Source organism: Mustela erminea, chromosome 1 (genome assembly GCF_009829155.1).
Source record: "Mustela erminea isolate mMusErm1 chromosome 1, mMusErm1.Pri, whole genome shotgun sequence".
NCBI lineage: Eukaryota > Metazoa > Chordata > Mammalia > Carnivora > Mustelidae > Mustela > Mustela erminea.
The window spans coordinates 161,641,112-161,661,858 of NC_045614.1; the positions used below are offsets into that span (position 1 = coordinate 161,641,112).

Below are 20,747 nucleotides of genomic sequence, written 5' to 3' on the forward strand. Positions count from 1 at the left end.
GTCCTCGGAACAGTGCCTACCAACATGTAGAAAACATTCACAAATGTTTATTATCATCTGCCTTTGAGAAGACGAGTCACAGACACCCCTCACCCCCAACAACACACATACACGCACACACACACACAACCTGAGGGACAGGCATAGGCACTCACACAAAAAGCATAGTTCAGAACTTCTGCTCTGGGGAGCCTGGAATAAGGTTTGCTAAGCACTGTTTGCGTTGATCCTCTCAAGGTTCTGTTCTGAGCTGGCTTGCCCCCAGCACAGGGATTGAGACCAGTGTGAGGCCCCAACAGGATGCATATAAATACGTTTCACTTCAGAAGATGCTGACTTGTGTCCCAAAGTCTGGCATCCTTGATACCTACTGTTCAGCTGCTTCGTAAATATTGGATATCTAGCTGTCTCTTGCCTGGAACAGGATCATCTGGTCATCTGGGCTCTATCTGGCAGCCTTCAGGGTGCCTGGGCGGTTGGGTTCATTGAGCCTCTGACTCTTGGTTTTGGCTCAGGTCATGATCTCCGGGTACTGGGATCTAGCCGTCCTTGGGCTCTGTGCTCAGCATGGAGTCTGCTGGAGATTCTCTCCTTCTGCCTCTCCTCCCTCCCCCTCTACCCATGTACTTCCCCGGAGCTCGTGCTCTCTAATAAATAAAATCTTTTTTAAAAAAGAATTGGAGCCTTCAAAGGGGGCCCTCCCAGTAGTATCGAGAGGACTGCAGCCCAGCAAGGAGGAAACAGACGGGAATAAATACTCCGACCTCGCTCTCCACCTGCCACTCTCCTTTCCATGACCCCCTTTGGGAACTGGTGATAGAAGTTGGGGGTCGGCCTCTTAGAGCTCACAGAAGAAAATGAATATAGGGTGCAAAGAGAAAGGAAGCCTGCACCTTTCTGCACCTTTCCTTACTGACATCTTGTCTTCTTTCCTACTCATAGGACACCCCTCTTTTCTGATCAGATTCCTCTTCCGTGCTAGCCCTCACCTCTCCCATTCTATCGCCACCCCCACTTCTTTGTATATGATGTTCCCTCTGCTACCAATGCTTTTCCTACCCATTTTCTGCATAGACCGTTCCCACTCATCTTTAGCTTCTAGCCAAGATATACTTTTTCCACAAAACCTTCCCTGACTTGCCTCCTCCACCGGAAGTTATTCACAGTCTCTTCTGAGACCAATACACGTTGTACCTGGGCTAAATGCATCCGATTCAGGCCAATTTAATTCAGCAAATTGTACTGAGTGCTTGCTCTGTGTGTCACACATTCTTCTGGGTGCTTGAGATATGTCTAAAGAGATAGCTAAATAAAAGTCATGGCCATTGTGAGGCTTATATTTAATGAGGGGAAATAAGCTTAAACAACGTTTCTAAAATATTTGAAATGCCTTGTGTTATGGAAAAAAAGCAGAGGATGGGAGTCTGGAGTGTCTAGTGGTGAAGGTTAGGGAAAGAGGAGGGGGGATTACAAATAGGGCAATCACGTCAGGCCCCATCGAGAAGGTGGAATAAACAGGACATGGGGACACAACGTTCAGCGTGGCAACTGTAGTTTAGAATATGTGTTGCATATTTGAAAGTTGCTCGGAGAGTAGATCTTAAAAGTTCTCATGGGGAGGGGAAAAAAACCTATAACTGTGTAGGGAAAGACATGAACTAGACTTATTATGATGATCATTCACACAAATATAGAATCATCATCTTGTATACCTGAAACTAATATCATGTTAAATGCCAATTATTCCTTCAGTTTTTAATGGGCAGTTGGAACAAAGAGTTAAAGTTGGTAAGGACAGTAGCTGTGCTGTATCAAAAGAAGAGGGACATTCAGGATGAGGACCGTAAAGTGGGGTCCGTTTGACTCTTACTGTCCGAGAATCAGTAAAGCAGCCTAAAGAGCTAACACAAAGGATCAGCAGTAATTTTTTTTGTTTTTGTCTAAGCTCGTTGAGGTACCTGTGAAGTCCCAGTGCTTAGCTCTGCGTGGAACATGGTGTCCTATATAAATGTCGGTTAGTTGGAATAATAAAATTATATTCTCAGCAACAATGGTGTGTTAGGCCCAGGGCCCAAGACCCTGGCTAGAATCACCAAGGCCTCTCAAACCCAGACCCCCAACCTTACCCAAGGCCCAGACAACCTTTCCCACAGTTGCCTGGCTTGACTGCAGGAGCTCAGTCTCAACGGGAGAGTCCCTCCCTGTGTTGGATGAATCGCAGCTGTCTTCTGAACTCTGTTTCTCCTCGAATAGATGCTTAAAATCTTCTTCACCCTCCAGAGGATCAAAAAACTACTGTTAATGGTCACAAACACACTCTCCACCAGATCTCCTAATGCTTTCTGAGTAGTGGGGAGCAGGGTTTATGTAATCTCTAAACTAGATTAGGATGCATTTCTAGAATTTCATAAACCTATCCCTTGCACACTGTTGGCAACTCTATGGTAATATAGGTTTTGAAGATTTTTTTTTTAATGTTTTATTTATTTATCAGAGAGAGAGAGGGGGAGAGAGCGAGCACAAGCAGACAGAATGGCAGGCAGAGGCAGAGGGAGAAGCAGGCTTCCCGCCGAGCAAGGAGCCTGATATGGGACTCGATCCCAGGGCGCTGGAATCATGACCTGAGCCGAAGGCAGCTGCTTAACCAACTGAGCCACCCAGGTGTCCCGGTAATATAGGTTTTGAAGACAAACAGATTTAGGGCTCACCACTGTATGTTCTTGAGCAAGTTGTTTAATATCTGTGAGCTATTGCTTCTTTTTAAAGAGAGAGAAATAGAGAGTGTACACACAGCAGGGCGGGGTGGGAGCCAGAAAGAGAGGGAGAGAGAGAATCTTAATTCTCAACATGGGGCTCGATCTCACCACCTGAACTCATGACCTGACTGAAATGGAGTTGGAATCTTAACCCACCCTCCCAGGAACCCCAAGCTTTTTTTCTCATTATAAAATGATTCCTACCCAGTAAAGACAATTAAATGAAGTAATTAGAGTAAAGCACTTAATCCTATGCCTGACAAATAACAGGGTCTCAGTAAATGTTCCCTTACTTTCTGTGACTGTAATCATCTTTGTAACTAATAGCTACCCACCCCCAACCCTTAGCAGCCAACAATATTCCTTGACTCAATAGATTTTCTTTTTATATTGATTTGTGTTCCTGTCCTGTTGCATTTTTTTTGATCACTGACACTAGCTGACACCTCCTAAGATTACCTGAACTACTTAAATTCTTACTTGCAACTTGTTCCTGATTTCTGATTACTGCAAATTTCTTAATCTCCAGAGAGCTGATCTAGAATGTAGGTAAGTGTCCCAATCTCTTCTTGAGGACTTTTTCATCCTGCCAGTCAGTCTGACTCTAAACTAAGGATTCAGAATGAGTAAGAAAGTAATGTTTCTCCCTTCAGGTAGAAACAAATTTAGATTAAACAATTGTTGATGGAAGTTGAAGATTTTAGGACGAGAAAACAAATTCTATACAGATTTGTTTTTGCCATTTCTTTAAAATGTCTTTCTATAGGGGTAGCTTTTTAAAGGGTATCGTTCTTTCATGAAGTTGTTCAAACATGTTTTTTAAAGTATACGGTTCTTGCACAAATAGTTCTTTTTAATACAATTTCAAGTTATTATTGACTCAATTGCTTTAGTTTCCTTAAGGAGTAAAATGTAAATAACATTAAAAAATTAAAGACTTGCTGACCAGTATAAGATTTTCAATTTTGCTTTTCTTGTCATAGTACTTGGTCTTTTTCTTTATCTCTCCTTTGAGAGCAAATAATTTCCCAAATGATTATTGTATAAACCAAAAAATAAAGTAACATCATCTAAGTGACATCACCAAAGCACCCACGGATCTCATTACCTTCAAAGAGGCCTGTACTTCTGGAAAGCACAACAATATGTATCCATATGGTGTCAGGTGACAAGCACTTCTACTCTAAACATAGGCAACTGGGTCAGCCTCTCAGAGTAATCAAGCAGGAAACAGTTGAGGAAGGGTTGGTTTGTGGTGTTGCATTCTGCAGATTTGAAGACACTGTGAAGGAGGGCAGTATTTCCCAGTAGTCTGGCCCATGGAAATGTTCCGGTCTTGGTTTAAGGAGGCCATTCCAGTCTACCAACTAAACCAGTCTTTGGATTTGCCTCTATCCACACTTTTACAAGAATGAAGTATATAGTTCCATGTCATCCTGTCATTTAGATAAAATATAGCCAAGTAAGCTAGGTGGGTGTTTCTGAACCTTTTCCCCACCCCTGCACTGCTGAGGAACATGGTATACTCACATTTGTGCAACCAAGTGTGTAGAATGGTAGCATGTATGTGTGGTTTGGAAAAATTCCCTGCGATGAATCTGATAGATCATGCTAGCTCTCCTCCATCTCCTAACTGAGATCAGAGATCACAAACTTATTCAAGGTGTTGGTGATGTTTTTAAATAGTAAATCTCCTTAGAATTGACCATGAATAAAAAGTACAATTCAGAGATTTCTGGGTGGCTCAGTCAATTAAGTGTCTGCCTCCAGCTCAGGTCATGAGCTCAGGGTACTGGGATTGATTCCCACATTTGGCTCCCAGCTGAGCAGAGTCTGCTTCTCCTTCTGCCTGCCGCGCCCCCTGGTTGCAAGCGCTCTCTCTCTCTCTCTCTGGCAAATAAATAAAATCTTAAAAAAAAAAAAATTATTCACCTTGTACCTAGGTCATAGCAATCCCAGGCAAAATAAACCTGGTTTTTAAGAACTGTCAGCCTAATTTGTTCTTCTACACAGTGAATTTAGTAGCTAAGTCCCACTTTGTGAATTAAGGGGTGCACTTGGCACTCTGAATTGTACTATGCTATAGCTGGCTTACTGAATCCTTAGGGACCCATTCAGAAAGGTATCATTAAAATGTTGTCTTTTGGTGGGAGGTTGGGGGAACCAGGTGGTGGGTATTAGAGAGGGCACGGATTGCATGGAGCACTGGGTGTGGTGCAAAAACAATGAATACTGTTACGCTGAAAAGAAATAAAAAATTAAAAAAAGAATGTTGTCTTTTACCTGATAGAAACAATCTTTTGGCAAATTAAAATATGTTCTCTGAACTGGGAATCATTCACTATTTCAGGGATATTAAATCCATATTTCAGTTTTTCTGTCTGATCCAGAGAATGACCCCTTTTGCTCTCTTTCTCTCCTTTTACTGTTCCATTAAGATCCTCTGAAACCCCACAAAAACCATTTTCATTATTCTGGATCCTACTTAAAAATAGCATTATTACTTCTTTGACTTTGTCCCAGAGAAAACAAACGATATCATTCTTCTCCTTCCTGCTGTTTTCAACTAGTCAGTGGTATTGTTAAGTGAGGCCTCTGTTCATGGAAAGCCTATTCCAAGATTAAATATGAAACCTTCTAAATCAAGACCAAATAAATCAATAACTATGATGTTTTGAGCATGTACTACAGGTTTACAACTATGCCAGGTATTATAATGCCCTGAAAATAGAAATAAGTCTAAGCCATCAGAGTTTTATTAAAAAAAAATCAGAAGCCAAATGATAATATTTCTGAAAAATTTGACTTTCAAAACAACCATCTAAAAATTCCCTTCTCATTCAACTGATGAACAGGATTATCACAATTCCTTAAATCCCACGTAAGTGCTTTCAGTCGAACTACCATGATGCTTCATTCCATGATTTTAGTGCATATAGTTGAATGTCATCCTGACATCCTGAAATAGCCAAGTGAGTTGGGTTGTCTGTTTTGTTGTTTAGTTGATTGGTTTCTCTGTACACAATATAACCCTTTGCCATGGCTGAAGAAAGTCTGTTATTACGTGGTTAGACAAAATTGGATTGGAAACCAATAATATAGGTACTTCCTTTGTCAATAACTGAGATTGGGTTCATTTGCATTTATAAAAGAGACAGTTGGTGCATTTACTTTTATTATAACACTGAAATCAGGCATTTTTAATGGAATTTTTTATTTTAATAAATTAGATTTGACTAAATCCTTATAAATATCTGTACCTTGAATAGAAACATAAAGAATGGATTCCTGAGCACCTTGCCCATTTTTTACATTATTTAAGAGTCTTGATTCATGACATTAGATTTTCCTCCATTTCTCAATCAATAGCCCCTTGATGTTTAAGAAGGAATACAACTCTAGCCTTGAGGCAATTTTTTATGGAATAAAATACATATTAATCTCTCTGTCTTTCGATAAGTACCAAATGTAAGCAATCTGAAATTTACAGAAGAAAAAAAATTGGGTTTCCTTTAAGGGTTAATTGCTCCTTTTTTTTTTTTTTTTTTAAAGATTCTATCCCAGAAATCACAGTCAAAACTCCAACTTGTACTTTTACAAAAGAGAAGGGACATATCTATGAATCCAGGAAACAAAATTTGACACTCTCGTGTAAACACCAGGAAAGTTTGGTCTTCCGCATCCATGTCCCCAGCTAACGATGCCAGTCAAAATCCATTTTCCATCACTTTTTCTTCGACAAGATAAAGGTCCACCCGAATCTCCCTACACAAGAAGATAATGTAAGCAGGAAGGATCATCAATTTTGTCATTAATGTGTCTAATGGATTGTATCAAAACTCTCATTCTGGAAAGTTTTCACTTGACCAATTATTATGTAGTTTGGAGAAGGAAAATAATATGAAATAATATGAAACTTCTAATGTCATTTGAGAATTATTCTTCCCAAAGTCAAAAAGCTGCATTTATCACAAGAAATGTAATTTCTTAGTCCAAGAGTATCTTCACAATATTCTTGTAGGGGAAACAACTTCCACACACCCCAAACGAAGAAAAACCTCAATAGTAGTGGAGGTAGCCAAAGTAGTAGGAGTAATGATAATAACTGCTAACATTTGTTGAGTGTGAGCTGTCTGCCAAACTCTGTTTTGGGATCATTTAGCCCTGACAACAGGGTTATCTTGAAAAGTTGACCTCTGCCTTGGGGCCATGCAAATTCAGTGGTTGACTTTGGATTCTGACAAAGAACAATGAAGAATGACACCCTGAGGAAACCCCCATGGCTTGCTGGCCCACAGCTGTCAAGGACAGATCACCCTCATTTGAGAGTCCCTTCTGATATCTCAACTCCAAAAAGCAAAGATGAAAATAATTCAAAGTGTAAACATAATTCCTACAGTATCTATCCTTTAAATTATAACATCTGGACTTTATTTTTCTAGTTTGGAGAACAGGTAAAACTGCAACTTAGCTAGAGGCAAAGATAAAAAAGCATTCCGAATTTGCCCCCGAGTCCCACCCCCCAGTTCCAACCCTGCTTAAGTGAATTCTGGCTGGTGAGAAACTGGGCTCTTTTTATTTTAATTATTGCCATACCAGCTCTACTAAGTCTAAGTTGACCTGTAAACTCTGATGGCTAGGTGGAATAGGACTATATGACTGCCTAGCCTCAGGAAGGAAGCAGCCAAAACATAGCAGTTTTAGTATTAGACAGATAAGGGTTCACATTCCAGCTCAGGTATTTATTTACTAGCTGTGTGACCTTGGATAATTTGCTCACCCTCTCTGTGTCTAGTTTCCTCTTCCATAAAATGGTCGTGAAAGAAAGACTTAAATGAATTTATATAAAGGATCTAGTGCTTGCCACAAATTAGGAGTTCAGAAGATAAAATCCATTATTACAATGAGTATTTGTGGCATAGTGGCTAAGGTTTTAGAGAGATGTGGGAACAGCTCCCACTGCCCTCTTCAGCCTCAAAAGCATCTGTTCACCTTTTGGCAATCATACAGTTATCTGCATAGATTGGAATCTGAGACTTGGAAACATATCCATGAACATGAACTCCAACTTGACCCCTGTCAGGAGGCCTAACCAGAGGCATAGGAACGAGTGTCCTCTGTCGCCTCTCCCACTCCTCTTTCCCTTTCCCCAGCCTATGCATCAAAGGAGCAAGTGAATAAAACCCTGGTATTTCAGTAGAGAAATGGCTGCTAACCATCCTAAGACACTGTGTGTGTGTGTGTGAGAGAGAGAGAGAGAGAGAAATAGAGAGAGAGAGAGAGAGGACTGCTTTGTTTTTTTTAGTTCTTGGTTACAAGAAAATAAATCATGGCAGAACGATAAATCCAAATCTCATTTTCTAAATGAGGAAAATACATGGGAAGCAGAATATTGAGTTTTAAAGACCTAATTATTTAATCGCCTTTCCCTGATCTTAGGCAATTAGATTATAATTAGTCTCTGAATTAAGGGAAATACCTGTCCTAGTTCTTTCCCAGTGTTGTGCAAACTACACATGAAAGCACGTATGGAAAGCATGGCATCTTGACAAAGGAAAGGTGCGATGACTTACCCGGCAGGCATCTCTCTTGCCTGACAGGACCCCTGCGCACAACATCCGTGAAGTGATGATCCCATAGGTGGAAACGCAGAGGGTTTGGTCGATGAGCTCTACCTCTGCTTGCTGCAAAACAGGGGAGCCTTTATTGTCTGGAAAACACATGGGAAGTGGAAATCAGGGTAATGATTACACTTACTCGGGGTGCCGTCAGACCACCTACTCACATTATCTCCTCATCCTCAGAACAATTTTTTATGGAAATTCTTTTATAATCCCCCTTTTGCTGATGAAGAAATAAAGGCTGAGGAGGTTAGAGGTAGTGTCCGACCTGACGGCAAGTAATAGAGCAGGACTCACACCCAAGGTCTGACTCTATCTCCGGCTGAGCCACACTCCCTCACTACGTACTTCCTGCTTCCAGTAGGACTGTGAATCCCAATAGTCACTAATACTGGTTGCGAGGCCTACCTTTTAAATGGAGCAGCATAATCAGATATAGGAGAGAGAACTGGAAACCATAAAGACATAACAGTTTTGTTATACCCTTTTCACTTCCTTTTTATCCTGCCTGGCTAAAATGATTCCGAAAAGTAAGTACACTCACACTCATGCTTATAAAGAGATGTCCCATGATAAGCTGGTTGAATCGACTCTTCCCTCCTGTGATCTAAGATAATGTCATTAAAGCCCTGAGCACAGTCCTGATAGGTTATGGGGATTGGAGCCATGAGCCGCTCTCCGTCATTAGAGTTCTGAGATCCCAGCAGGCCCCTGGGACATTAACTCACACGCCAGCAGTGAGCCCTGCAGAAGCTGCCCGCAAGGAACGTTTAGAGAGTGTCAAAAGAAGGGCAAGGATAAAAGTCAAAGTTGGCAGAAAACGCATCTGTCCTTAAACCCTTGGAAATGTCTGCCCGGGAATCTGAGATGTGGGGGAGACGAAGGAAAAGCGTCAGCCCTGGGGCGGTGCTCACAAAGCTGTGGCTTCTTCCTCTCACTGCGTATTCAGAATCAACCTTTAATCCTAGACCGTGAAACATCTTGATGGAGCAGATGTGGGGACATCAGGACGTCCCAACCACTCTGATCTTTGTGCATAATGATAGAGATGCCAGCTAGGGTGAAGGGATTGTACAGAAGTATCCCCTCTGGGCGGTCCAGTTCTGGGCTGATGTACCCTCAGGCCTGAATTTGCACTCTGGGGAGCTAAGGACCGGCTGGCTTTCAGCCCTGACTCTCATCTACCTGGCTAGTTGCCCTTGTGATGGACAGATCTGCACAACCCTCCAGATAGTTGCCTCTGACTTGACATAATAGGGTTTGTTGGGGGGAGGGGTGGTGTGGGTGTCCTCTTCTTTAAGAAAAGGAATCCCTTCCTTCTTTGGGTGAAAGGGACCCTGAGTAAAGAGAAACTCTCTTCTGTAGTGGAAAACTTAGCAAAATTTGGAAAAGGCCCATACCGTCTCTCCAATCTTGCCCTATTCAGAACCCGCCCTCCCTGCCGCCCCTGATGTGGTGGGTCTTGCTTCTTTTTGGGGCAAAGGAAGAACGTCATAAAATAGAAATAATTAACACTGCCTCCATTCTACTTCTTAGAATTATCAGGAAGCTCAAACGAGAACATATACAAAAAACCCCCATGAGCCCCAAAGCACTACATCAACGCAAGTTAGTATTATCCGGAGGGGGAGGGCATGACCCTTCACCCATTCACACACCTGCTTCATGCCTTCGCCCCCAGCCGGTCACCCAGCACTTCTCCCCACCGCGCACTTTCTGGCCAGCAGGAGGGATGCATATTGGCTGAATGAGCTGTCTCAGGGTCTCAGGCCAGGCTGTACTGAGCTGTAGCAGAGCAATGTCATAGTCAAAGGTCTGACTGTTATAGTACTCATGGACCACAATTCTCTTCACTGGGGAGATGAACTTGGCATTCCCCTGCACGTACATCCCGAGGTGAGCAGTCCATGGCGTGGGGTCTGACAACCTGGCAGAAAAGGAAGGAAGCATGAAGTCAGTGGCCAGGGTTTGAAGAACCATCCAGGGTTTGGACACAAGCCCTCTGCAGCCTGACAAGTGCTGAGAAAAGGAGGCCTCCCTTCCAGTCCCATTCTAGTCCCTGGCTCTGTCCACGGACATGGCGGAAAACACAACTTTTCCCAGCCTCCCTGTCTCCTAGTAAACAGAGTTGAAGGAAGGTGTAGTAGGGGTGGTGCATGATAGCCATGTTCCAGAAAAGTCCCTCTGCCATCCTAAAGAACTGGTGGAAATTCTGTTGCCCATGCTATCTCATGAACCACACGCAGGTCAAGAATGTGACTATAATTAATTTGTTACATTCTTCCTATTCATGCTGACATAGGCATCTGATGGGGACAGACAGGGCCGGTAAGACAGTGATCTGGGAATCCTTTTGCCAAATTCAAATAATATGAATTCAAGAGAGTTTAGAAATCAAAGTGCAATAAGGAGGAATTTGATGAAATTCCTTCTTGTCATCCATGTACCAGAAGCCTGAAAGATCATGGCTACAACTGCTCAAGCATGACCATTCACAAGGACCCCACTCTTTGCCAGCCCTTCCAGAACTCTACTTCTGACCTTTGTGCCCTTGCGCAAATTTACTGAGGGTCTTGTGGTCTCCATGTGAGGTGTCCATCTCCACCTGCACAGCAGCCTTGTTCTAGTGGGATGAAGAGATTGTTCTAGCGGGGTGAAGAGATTGCGAAAGCTTTGCAAGAAAAATAAGGACAGAATTCAAAGAGTGTGGGCCCGAATCTGCTGGCCTGACATCTCATGGTTGGCATCGGGGACCTGGGGGAGTATTAAGGTTAACATGTTACTTGGAACAGTGTCATAGTGTAAAAGACTAATGATCGAAGACAAGCATAGCCATTTTAATCATGAACGTGAATTCTGTAAGTTCCACAAGAAGCACATAGTTCAATTATATAAAACCCTTAGAGGTTTTATATTAAATTATTATTTTATTTTTACTTTATTTTTATTTATATTTCATTTATTTTTATTTATTTATTTATTTTATATTTTATTTATATAAAATATAGGGTATTTATATAAAATATAGGATGTATCTCATCCCTCAGGAACAACCAGAGGGATGAGATACACAGGACAAATAAATTGTGTTTATTGTACACAATAAACCAGTGATCTAGAAAGTAAACCACTTTTCTCAGTTCTATGAACTGCTCTAGCAAATTTATTAAACCCTAAGAAGAGATATTTAGAACCTCTATAGCTGTTGAGCCAGAAGAACAGTGACAACCTGGACTTAGAATAGGTGTCTGAGGTGGGGAGGAGGGAAATGTTTCCTAGGTCTGAGCCCTCCACCTGTTTAATCTGATGCTATCTGCAAGCAGACAGGGTCAAAATTGAGTTAAATTGCAAGACACTAGACTGGCGTCAAAGAGTTAGTTGCCTGGTGATGTGGGAGCCCCCCCACCCCTGCCAACCACCACTTTGGAAATTACCCTTCCTCTCCAAATAGAAGTCCAGTGCCTGTTCTACACACACACACACACACACACACACACACACACACACACACCATTTGAACTGCTCGAATGTTCCCAGCGGGCAGCTTCCTTCCACAGCTTGAGGGCAGATGTATGGTCTGGGATCAGAGAGGGTGCCCTCTTAGACTAAGAAGTGAGATGCCCTACCTGTTTCCGTGGAAACAGTGGGCTGCAGAAAGAAGCCACTCCCTGGAGATGACCGAGGCTGCGCAGTAGGCCGAGCCGACAAAGTGGAGGCTGACTTGCCACGGCCAACCCCCTTCCTGTGTGTCGCTGCCCCCAATGATGCGGTGGAGGGCGGAGGAGCCCCTGCTGCAGCCTTCGGAGAAAGGAAGGGCCATGTGACTTAAAAGCAGACCCGGGGTGGGGGGGTGAGGGGTGGAGCAGACTTGGAAGAAAAACTGGAAATTAAATCGGGTTTCAAGCTGCACTGGGAACTGAGGCACCAGGCAAGCAATTTGAAACCTCTTGCTTCTCTAGAGAAAACGCACCCCCAGACCACTTCCTCCGGAGAACAGGCAGGCGGGACACAGAGTCTCTGGACAATAAAGCACATTGATTCAAGGCCTCATTAGCAACAGCTGCGTGATAGGAACAGTAGCCTTGGGGCTTAAATGATTGGGGAGGAAAAGATTAGTTCCAATCGCAAGAGAAGGAGTGCGTCTTTGGGGGCGCGCTGATTTGATAGAAAGACATATGAACACCTATTAAGACAAAGTAGTTACCAGAACAATTATTTTCCAGTTATGTTTTGATAAGGATGCGTAACTACCCTGCTGCCTAGGAGCCAGTTAGAGACCACAAACTAACATATGGCAGACTATAGTTTTCAGGGCGTAGCCAAAGAAAGCAGCAGCGCTTGGCATTGATTCTAACACAAGGCTTAAGTCACAGTCACCCACTGTGTTCCAGTTTCAGTTTCTTTTCTCGGGGACTTTTTATTCAGAAGCCTCTCCCTTGATTAGAGTTACCAGAAAGTGGAAGTTCTCATTATAAGCACCTGAGGCTTTAATGCTTGTTGTCGAGAAAACAGAGAGGATCCCCTCCAGAGGTTTTTATTCTGAGAAACCATTTCAGACGCAGTTCTCCAATATTTACTATTCTTCCCAGGACCCCAACTTTTGCCAGGGGGATTGACCCCAAGAAGGGAATGAAAATGAACAACTAGAACGCGAGGAGGGACTACAGGGAGTCGGAAGGAGAGTATTTCTACTCACTGCAGCCTTCCTCGTCGCTTCCGTCTGGGCAGTCCACGGTCCCATCACACTGTGCGTTTTGTTTCCTAAAGCAAATATCATTGCCGCATTTAAAAGTCCTGTGGCTACATGGAATGCCTAAAAATGAACAAAAGAGGGTAGAGTTTTTCCTGCCCAGAAACAGACTTGAGGGAATGACACTCAACTCCGTCCTCCAAGGATGGGGTTGCCCGGGCATTGGTATTTGCCACTCTGGGCAACATGGCAGAGGGCGATGATGCGAGGCCCATGGTGACCAGCCCCCTCACCCCAGCAGAGCCATTGGAAGCCAGGCGGGCAGGCAGGCCACCTGTTGAGAATCAATCCCATGGCCTCTCCTTTCTTCTTCCAGACATGCAAAGCGGTTGGCCTTATTGGTTTCTTTAGGCCGTGGCCTATTGATTATTTTGTCGTGCTCTCCAAGAAAATTTTGAGCAAAGGTCAATACCATATCCAGTCCTTTCACAGCATTATGGGGGAAAAGGGCAGGCTTTGGGAATCCCAGCACATTTGTTCACAGCTCTAGTGGTGTGTGTTTCTGCAGGGGCTAGAAGAGAACATGCCCATCACGGTATCTGGCAGGTCCCTCTAGATCACGTCCTCAGCATCCTTTACTCTCCGGCGGCATTAAAAGCAAATAAGCAACGAAAATCTTCCAGTAGTCACACGACACACACGCACGTGCACGCACACATGCACACGCTCAACACACACACTCAACTCAAACAGTGACCAACTGTCCCATTTTGCCTGGGCCCAGGAGGAACCCAGGGAACTGGGATTTTCAGTGCTGAAACTGGGTAAGTCTCGGCAACACCAGCACACATCAGTTGTCCTACCCCCCACCCCAGGGGTATTCAGTTCCCACTTAACGGAGTACACAGGAAGAAGGGCAGAGCACAGAGGACTCTCCCTCACTCTGAGTGCAGTTCTGCTCATCTTGGCCATCCTCACAGTCCCTGAAGCCGTCACAGACCAGAGGGCTGGGCTGTCTTAAGGAACTGGCATTACAGGCAGGCTTAGAAGTCACTGGAAGGAAAACAGACAGAAAGCTCATGAGCTGAGTCATCACCGGCCTTTGAGAACCAGCAGTGCCCTTCTAATGGTGCACATGGCTAAGATGACTTCCATAAAATACAAAGTGTCTTTTCCTCCAACCTGACACCTGCCAGAGAAAAGCTGAGGTTGAAACTTTGCTGTAATCCCTAGTGCTCCGAGTTGGTCAGGTCTGGTTTTTGCTTTTGCCAAAACACATTCAACTCTGGCAATTTGTGTACTTAATTACAACTAAATGCATCCTGAGATTTTCTTTTAAGGAAAAGAAAAATCATAAGTTGTTATCTAAATTGAACTTGTCTGGGGTGCCTGGATGACTCAGTTCAGCTCTAACTCTTGATTTCCGCTCAGGTCACTGTCTCAGGGCGTGGAAACTGGTTAAGATTCTCTCTTCCTCTGCCCCTCCTCCCTCCCTCCCTCTCTCTCTCTCTCAAAAAAAAAAAAAAAAATCAAATAACTAAATACATAAAATTGAACTTGTCTGCCTTCCTAAAAAAAGTGGGAGTGGCCTTAACTTGAGGATTTCTTATTCATTTTTTTTTTTTTTTAAATCTCAGGGCCCTAACTACATATTAGGTGCTCATTAAAGTTTTGTTGAATAGATTAACAGCTATGAGATCTTGAAGGACAATAGGCTTGTCATCTGTGTATAAGGAAAACCGTCTTTTAAATGATTTGTCCTGGGTGATCCATTTCCTGAATTAAGAAACACCATTGTAAATTATCACAAGTTTTCTTCTTTGGAATATTTTCATGAATTGCCTTTGGACAAGGGACAGGCACACTTATATTAGCAAGCACTCTTGGAAGATATGATTCCTTTGACATTTCTGGTTTTGTGAAAAATGATCCTTTTTTGTTATTTGCTCTCGTGTTTTCAGTGGCATCTCTTGTTAGGGGCCAGAGGTAACAGGAGAGGATATGACTGCCCTGGAATGTTCATTGAGGCTTCTGGGTGTACCTAGCTGACTCCTAGGGAATATTTTCCAAAATGGCACAATGAGAAATAATGATTACCAAAAACAGCCCTTTTTATACAATAACAATAATCATAGCAGGGAATGATAATAATGTAAAAAAAACACCAGCAACCTGCTCACTATATAATAGCCAGCATTTATTTTCTTCAGCAACAGAAAACCCTATAGATTGAGAAGGTCACTGAGCCCTAAGTTAAGAGAGTTTTACTTTTTTATGTCAAAAAAATAAATAAATAAAGGTGTAGAGCCACAGGTTGTTTTTCAGGAATATAAGTTTTTCATAGTTATATTAACTATACTTTTTCTCCAAGAATATGAAAGGAATTAAATAGCTTCACCATCACAGTTGTATTTGAATGAAAGTCTGGATCTTTAGGAGAAAGCATTGCCGATGGTGTCATATGGTCTGATGAACCATCCCCTCCATATGACTCCCTAAAACTGGAGGTAGATTCAGGAATGATGTGTAAATAGTAAATGAGAAACCAAGAGAGAGAATCGCTGTCCAAAATAGGAATTTCCAATACCCTTCCCCTTTGTCATTGCAAGTGTGACGCTGTTGCAAACTATACAGGCAATAATAGCAATAACAGTAATTCTCTCCTTCCCAACACCTATGCTCCATGAATGAATGGGCTGAAAGTGGTGACTTCTCTGTTAGTTGAAGATTGTGGTTCATTGAATTACTGGCCTCAGATCCTCACTCCCTGTGGGACTGTTATACACTATTATACACCTCCACTCTTGCATGACCCCAAAGTGTGTGTGATAAGCTTCCTGCCCCTGGACTGTAGCCTTAGCTCTAGGATTCGCTTTGAGTGATGGAATATGATGTAAGTGATGGTGTGCCGGCTCCAAGCCCAGAACTTAAGAGGAACACTGTGGTTTTGCTCACCCCTCCTTTGCTACTACCACTGCCATGGCCAGCCCACTGGTTCAATGAGAAAAGAAGCCATGAGCAGTAGATCTGACCCCAACCTGGAAAGAACCAAACTTAAGAGGACCTACTGCTTAAAGCAGAAGGACCCAGCTGAGGCCAGCCTAGATCAGTCCTATCTCAAACAACTCACAGGTGCGTGGTCTAGAATACATGATTATTGTCAGTCACTGAGTTTTGGGTAACTTGTTATGCAGCAATAGCTAACAGCTACAAAGACCCAGGATATACATCAGCAGCAACAATGGCCCTGAGAAGTTACTTGTTCCTAAGAAAGCCACAGAAGAATTCAAATACCCACCACAGAAAAGCTCATCACTTTCATCAAAGCAGTCATTTACTCCATCACATCGCTGGGCTTGAGGGACACACAAGCCAGAGGAGCATCGAAAAGATCCAACGGGACAGGCTAGAGACAATAAAACACGAGAAGTCTTGGGTGAGTCCCTAAAAGTTGTCAGACCACATGAACAAAGAATGATGAAGTATTAGGTGGTTAAGGAATTGGCCATGTAGAGACAGTAATTCTACAGTTTCTCCATCAAATCAAGCTAGAGGTGACAACTGAAAGACAAAACAAGTGACTTTAGGAGAGCAGAGAAAGTAAACTAACCCACCAGAGGCTCTGAGTGGACACTGGCTCCAGGTCACAGGTATAGTCAAACTTCCATTATCTCCATCTTTCACTCAGCAGTCTGGCTTCAAAGTGAAAGCTGGAATATGCTTTAGAGAGTCCAGCAGTCTTGGGATGCAGTCTTTAGACTCCCGAGGGAATTACAAGTGGCCTCCTGGTGTCTCTGAATCCTATATGATCACAGGCACTGTTCTAAGGACTCTGTGCTTTTAAGTCCATTTTCAAGTGATCACTGTCCCCAAATACATTAGTAACCACTGATCTTTGACACTTGGACCTAGAGAGATTAGTGACTGGCCTCAAAACTTTCTACCTCCCAGTCCGCTTCAGCTGGCTACTCATCAAAGATCCATCTTCTGCCTGATCTTGAATTATAAGTCCTGGACTTAAAGCTAAATATATTAGAAATAATAAACCCTTTGTTGCTATCGTCTGAAGGTTGGTGGGCCTCACTAATTCTTATGTTGAAATCCTAGTGCCCAATGTGATGATACTAGGAAGAAGGGCCTTAGGAAGGGAATTAGGTGATGAAGGCAGAGGCCCCATGAATAAGATCAATGTCCTTATAAAAGAGGCCCCACAGAGCTCCCTCAGCCTCCTCTACCATGTGAGAATAGAAGTCTGCGACCCAGAGAGAGCCCTCACCTGACCATGCTAGCTAGCATCCCGATCTCTGATATCCAGCCTCTAGAACTATGAGAAATAAGTTTCTGTTCTTTATAAGCTATCCTGTCTGGAGTACTCTGTTAGAGTAGCTGGACAGACTAAGATACTCCCCTTGTGCAAAAGAATGGGGGGAAATGCATGGTCTGGTCAACCCCTATCTCCCTGGCACACAACAGAGAGGGTAGGTTTGTAGAAAATATTCATGTTTGAAAAAACAATTGAAAATAAGACGATTCACTATTTACCTGTTATTCTTGCTGGAAATTGTAATATTCTGATATTCAGAAGTATAATAGCCCAGATCCAGAAGCAAGTATATTGGCAAAGAAGGAAGGTTCTAAATGAGCTTTCTCTCAAGTCTTATCCTCATGGAGTGGTTAACCCTTACTTTTCCCCTTTTAAAATGGGCCAAGAGTTTCCTGAGTCAATATCTAGTCTCTCCAGCTCTGAAGACTTCCCCCAAACACTGCTGACTACCTCCTGGCCATTGTCCCCGTGGTTCTCAGTGTGGAGAGTAACATTTTGAGGCCTGCTGTTTGAACTCTCCTTGACCAACCAACTCTCCCTATGGGTCATGGGCTGAAGTGAATCACAACAGTTGTCTTCTGATCCACCAAATATTCATATAAACATCAAATGTTCAAAGACTTAAGAGTAGCAGGGACAATAAATCAAAGAAATGGGTCTGTCCCATATAGCATAAGAATAACATAAGAAACAATTTCTCAATTGTAACAGAGAATTATGTCATTTCTTCTACAATTTAAATGATAGTAGTAATAAATACATAAGTTTGTGTCTTATTGATTATGTATTTTGTTTATATTATGTGTATTTATAATATATTCATTTACACATTAGTAGTAACGAAGCAGAAATAAATCTGTTTTTATTCCTTAATTTCTTAAGTTTCTTAAGTTTAGTTTAGCTTAATTTATAAATTTATTAAGTTTAGAGTTACGAAGTGTGAGACTCTGTTTAACCATTTATTAGAGTTTTCTAAAAAGCGAATTCCAGGCTTACGTTGACTAATGTTGTAACTTCCATACTCCACCAGAAGCGGCTGGTCGGAAAGCCTTGAACTGCACTGCAGCTGAATGCGAGCGAGCGGACTAGGCACACGGAAAATCGTCTGGTGATCCATGTACGAGCCACAGTACCTAAGGAGGCAAGAGTCAGGGAAGAAGCGTGGATGAGGCTCTGTCCACCCTTCCCATTGACAGTGAACACACAGACACTTTGGCACTTTGGGCTTTGTAAGCAGAGATGCTCACCGCAGAGCTAACGGTAGTTCTCCAACGTATGCTTAAGTGACTGAGTAACTTCTGTCGCCTCAATTTTCTACTCTGCTAAATACAACAGCAGTACTCTTGACTGTTATCTAGTATTCTCCTCACCAGTACTTGTAATCAGAAGAAATATGGGTCCTCTCTTTCTTTCTGTGTAAATAACCATATAACAAGAAATGCCTGCTTTTGCCCACAAACCTCGCCATGGAGCAGAGTGGAATCCATGAGCTCAGGATGAAAATATGGAAAGAACCCAGCAATAGTTAAAGTAAAACACAACGATATTTTTTTTCCAAATGAAATTGAAAACCGATGTGCACTTTGGGGCTTGTCCTTGGTAGAATTTCAAAATAAAAATGTCTGCCCACAATATTTCCTCACCTTGATTTTTCTTACTTCTTGTACCTATGAGCAGATGCCCCTCCTGTTAGTAATTCTTACGATATGAGTACTGTGGTTAGTAGAACATGAAATATTACTGTGCTCTCTGGGGGCCCATGGTAAGTTAGGTCTCTGCCCTGTGTTGGCGAAGCTCTTCCCAGAGTGAAACCCGCAAGGTCTCAAAGGGAAACAGCAAGCACACGGGCTGAGGAGGGACATCCTCCACTGGAATCTGTGAATGCCAATCGCTTCTCACCCCCAAGGCCCTTGAGCTGGAGTTTAGAGGGGAACAGTAAGGAACGGGGGCATAGTGGTGGCTAATGGAACTAAAATTTAAAAAAAAAAAAAAGAAAAGTGAGAAATCAGAGAAACCAGCAAGAGTTGGTTTACAGATACAGACACATGACAGGTAAGAAAACCGAGAAGTCGGGACGCCTGGGTGGCTCAGTGGGTTAAGCCTCTGCCTTTGGCTCAGGTCATGATCGCAGGGTCCTGGGATCGAGCCCCACACGGGGCTCTCTGCTCAGCAGGGAGCCTGCTTCCCTGCTCTCTCTGCCTGCCTCTCCGCCTACTTGTGATCTCTCTCTCTCTGTGTCAAATAAATACATAAAATCTTTAAAAAAAAAAAAAGAAAGAAAGATAGAAAAGAAAACTGAGAATTTAAATAGGTGAAGTAAAGAGTTCAAGTTCAAAGTAGTGAGAAAGTAGAAGAAGGATTAGGACTCAAGTCTGTTGATACTAAGCCCTAGAACTTTCTAGGGCACCAACAGCTTTCCTGTCAGGAACTTTGCTCTGCAGAACTTCCTAGGAAGGACATCCATTCCTTCAGGGCTTATAGGCTGCCTTCTAGCTGCTCTGAGTTCGCACACCCCATCCTCACCTTCTCTGAACTCACGAGCACTGGGCTTCCTTGTGCCAGCATTACCTTTTCCTACTTCCCCATTATGCCTTTACGCAGCTTTTCAGCAAGGTATCAGAAATTAGTTCAGTTAGACTCCTTCCTTTTTAGATGAAAATAACTGGTAATGGAAAGGGCTGTCATTTTAAATCCTAAGGGCACAACTAGCATCAAAAGAATCTGATAGGGTTTCTCCCAGCTGGCAAGAAAGAGGGAAGAGCTGGCCCTTTGGAAAAAGTATTTAGGGCAGAGAGCTCTTCTGGTATTGATTGCTTGGGAGAAGATCTTGTTCATACTTTGGCAGGAACACTCCGTGGGTGGTGGGGGTTGTTACTTAGGACAAAAAAGAAATAGTATCATATTTTACAAAAGAATTGTAAAGATTTGTTTTCTGGACCTCTAATGAAATACCAGAATGCAATATTCTTAAAACTTGAAGAGAAAGCACATTCCATAGTATTTACCCATCCAATGTCATTTCCAAAGCAATTTTTTTTAATACAGTTGACACATAATGTTACATTATGTAACATTACACAAAATAGTGATTCAACAACTTTATCCAAAACAATCATATTAATTATAATAATGGTTAATATTTTTTGGTATGTAGTATGCATTATTTAATTGAATGCTTAGCAAAAAAAAAAAATCCCTCCTTATCTCATTTACAGACTGAAAATCAAAGAGATTAAATTATTTGTCCTAGTTAATACAGCTACTTAATGACATAGCTAGAATTTGAACCCAGGTATTCTGCCTCCTACATAATAGACCCTGATTCAAAAGTACTCCCAAAAGAAGTACAATCCACG

The 20,747-nt window shown here is 42.6% G+C and overlaps 1 protein-coding gene across 1 annotated transcript in view; it reads right to left on the bottom strand.

The window, feature by feature from the left end:
* Window positions 1-6,286: 6,286 nt before the first annotated feature.
* The window catches only part of TMPRSS7 (transmembrane serine protease 7), a 33,988-nt gene continuing 19,527 nt past the window's right edge, over window positions 6,287-20,747 (bottom strand). Inside the window, exons 10-17 of the mRNA XM_032349281.1 lie at window positions 18,388-18,524; window positions 16,366-16,473; window positions 14,010-14,120; window positions 13,074-13,190; window positions 12,004-12,175; window positions 10,036-10,304; window positions 8,330-8,466; window positions 6,287-6,521 (exon numbers count right to left, since the gene is read on the bottom strand). Of these exons, the coding sequence (XP_032205172.1) occupies window positions 6,351-6,521; window positions 8,330-8,466; window positions 10,036-10,304; window positions 12,004-12,175; window positions 13,074-13,190; window positions 14,010-14,120; window positions 16,366-16,473; window positions 18,388-18,524 (1,222 nt within the window). The 3' untranslated portion in view covers window positions 6,287-6,350. The remainder of the gene's footprint in view (window positions 6,522-8,329; window positions 8,467-10,035; window positions 10,305-12,003; window positions 12,176-13,073; window positions 13,191-14,009; window positions 14,121-16,365; window positions 16,474-18,387; window positions 18,525-20,747) is intronic.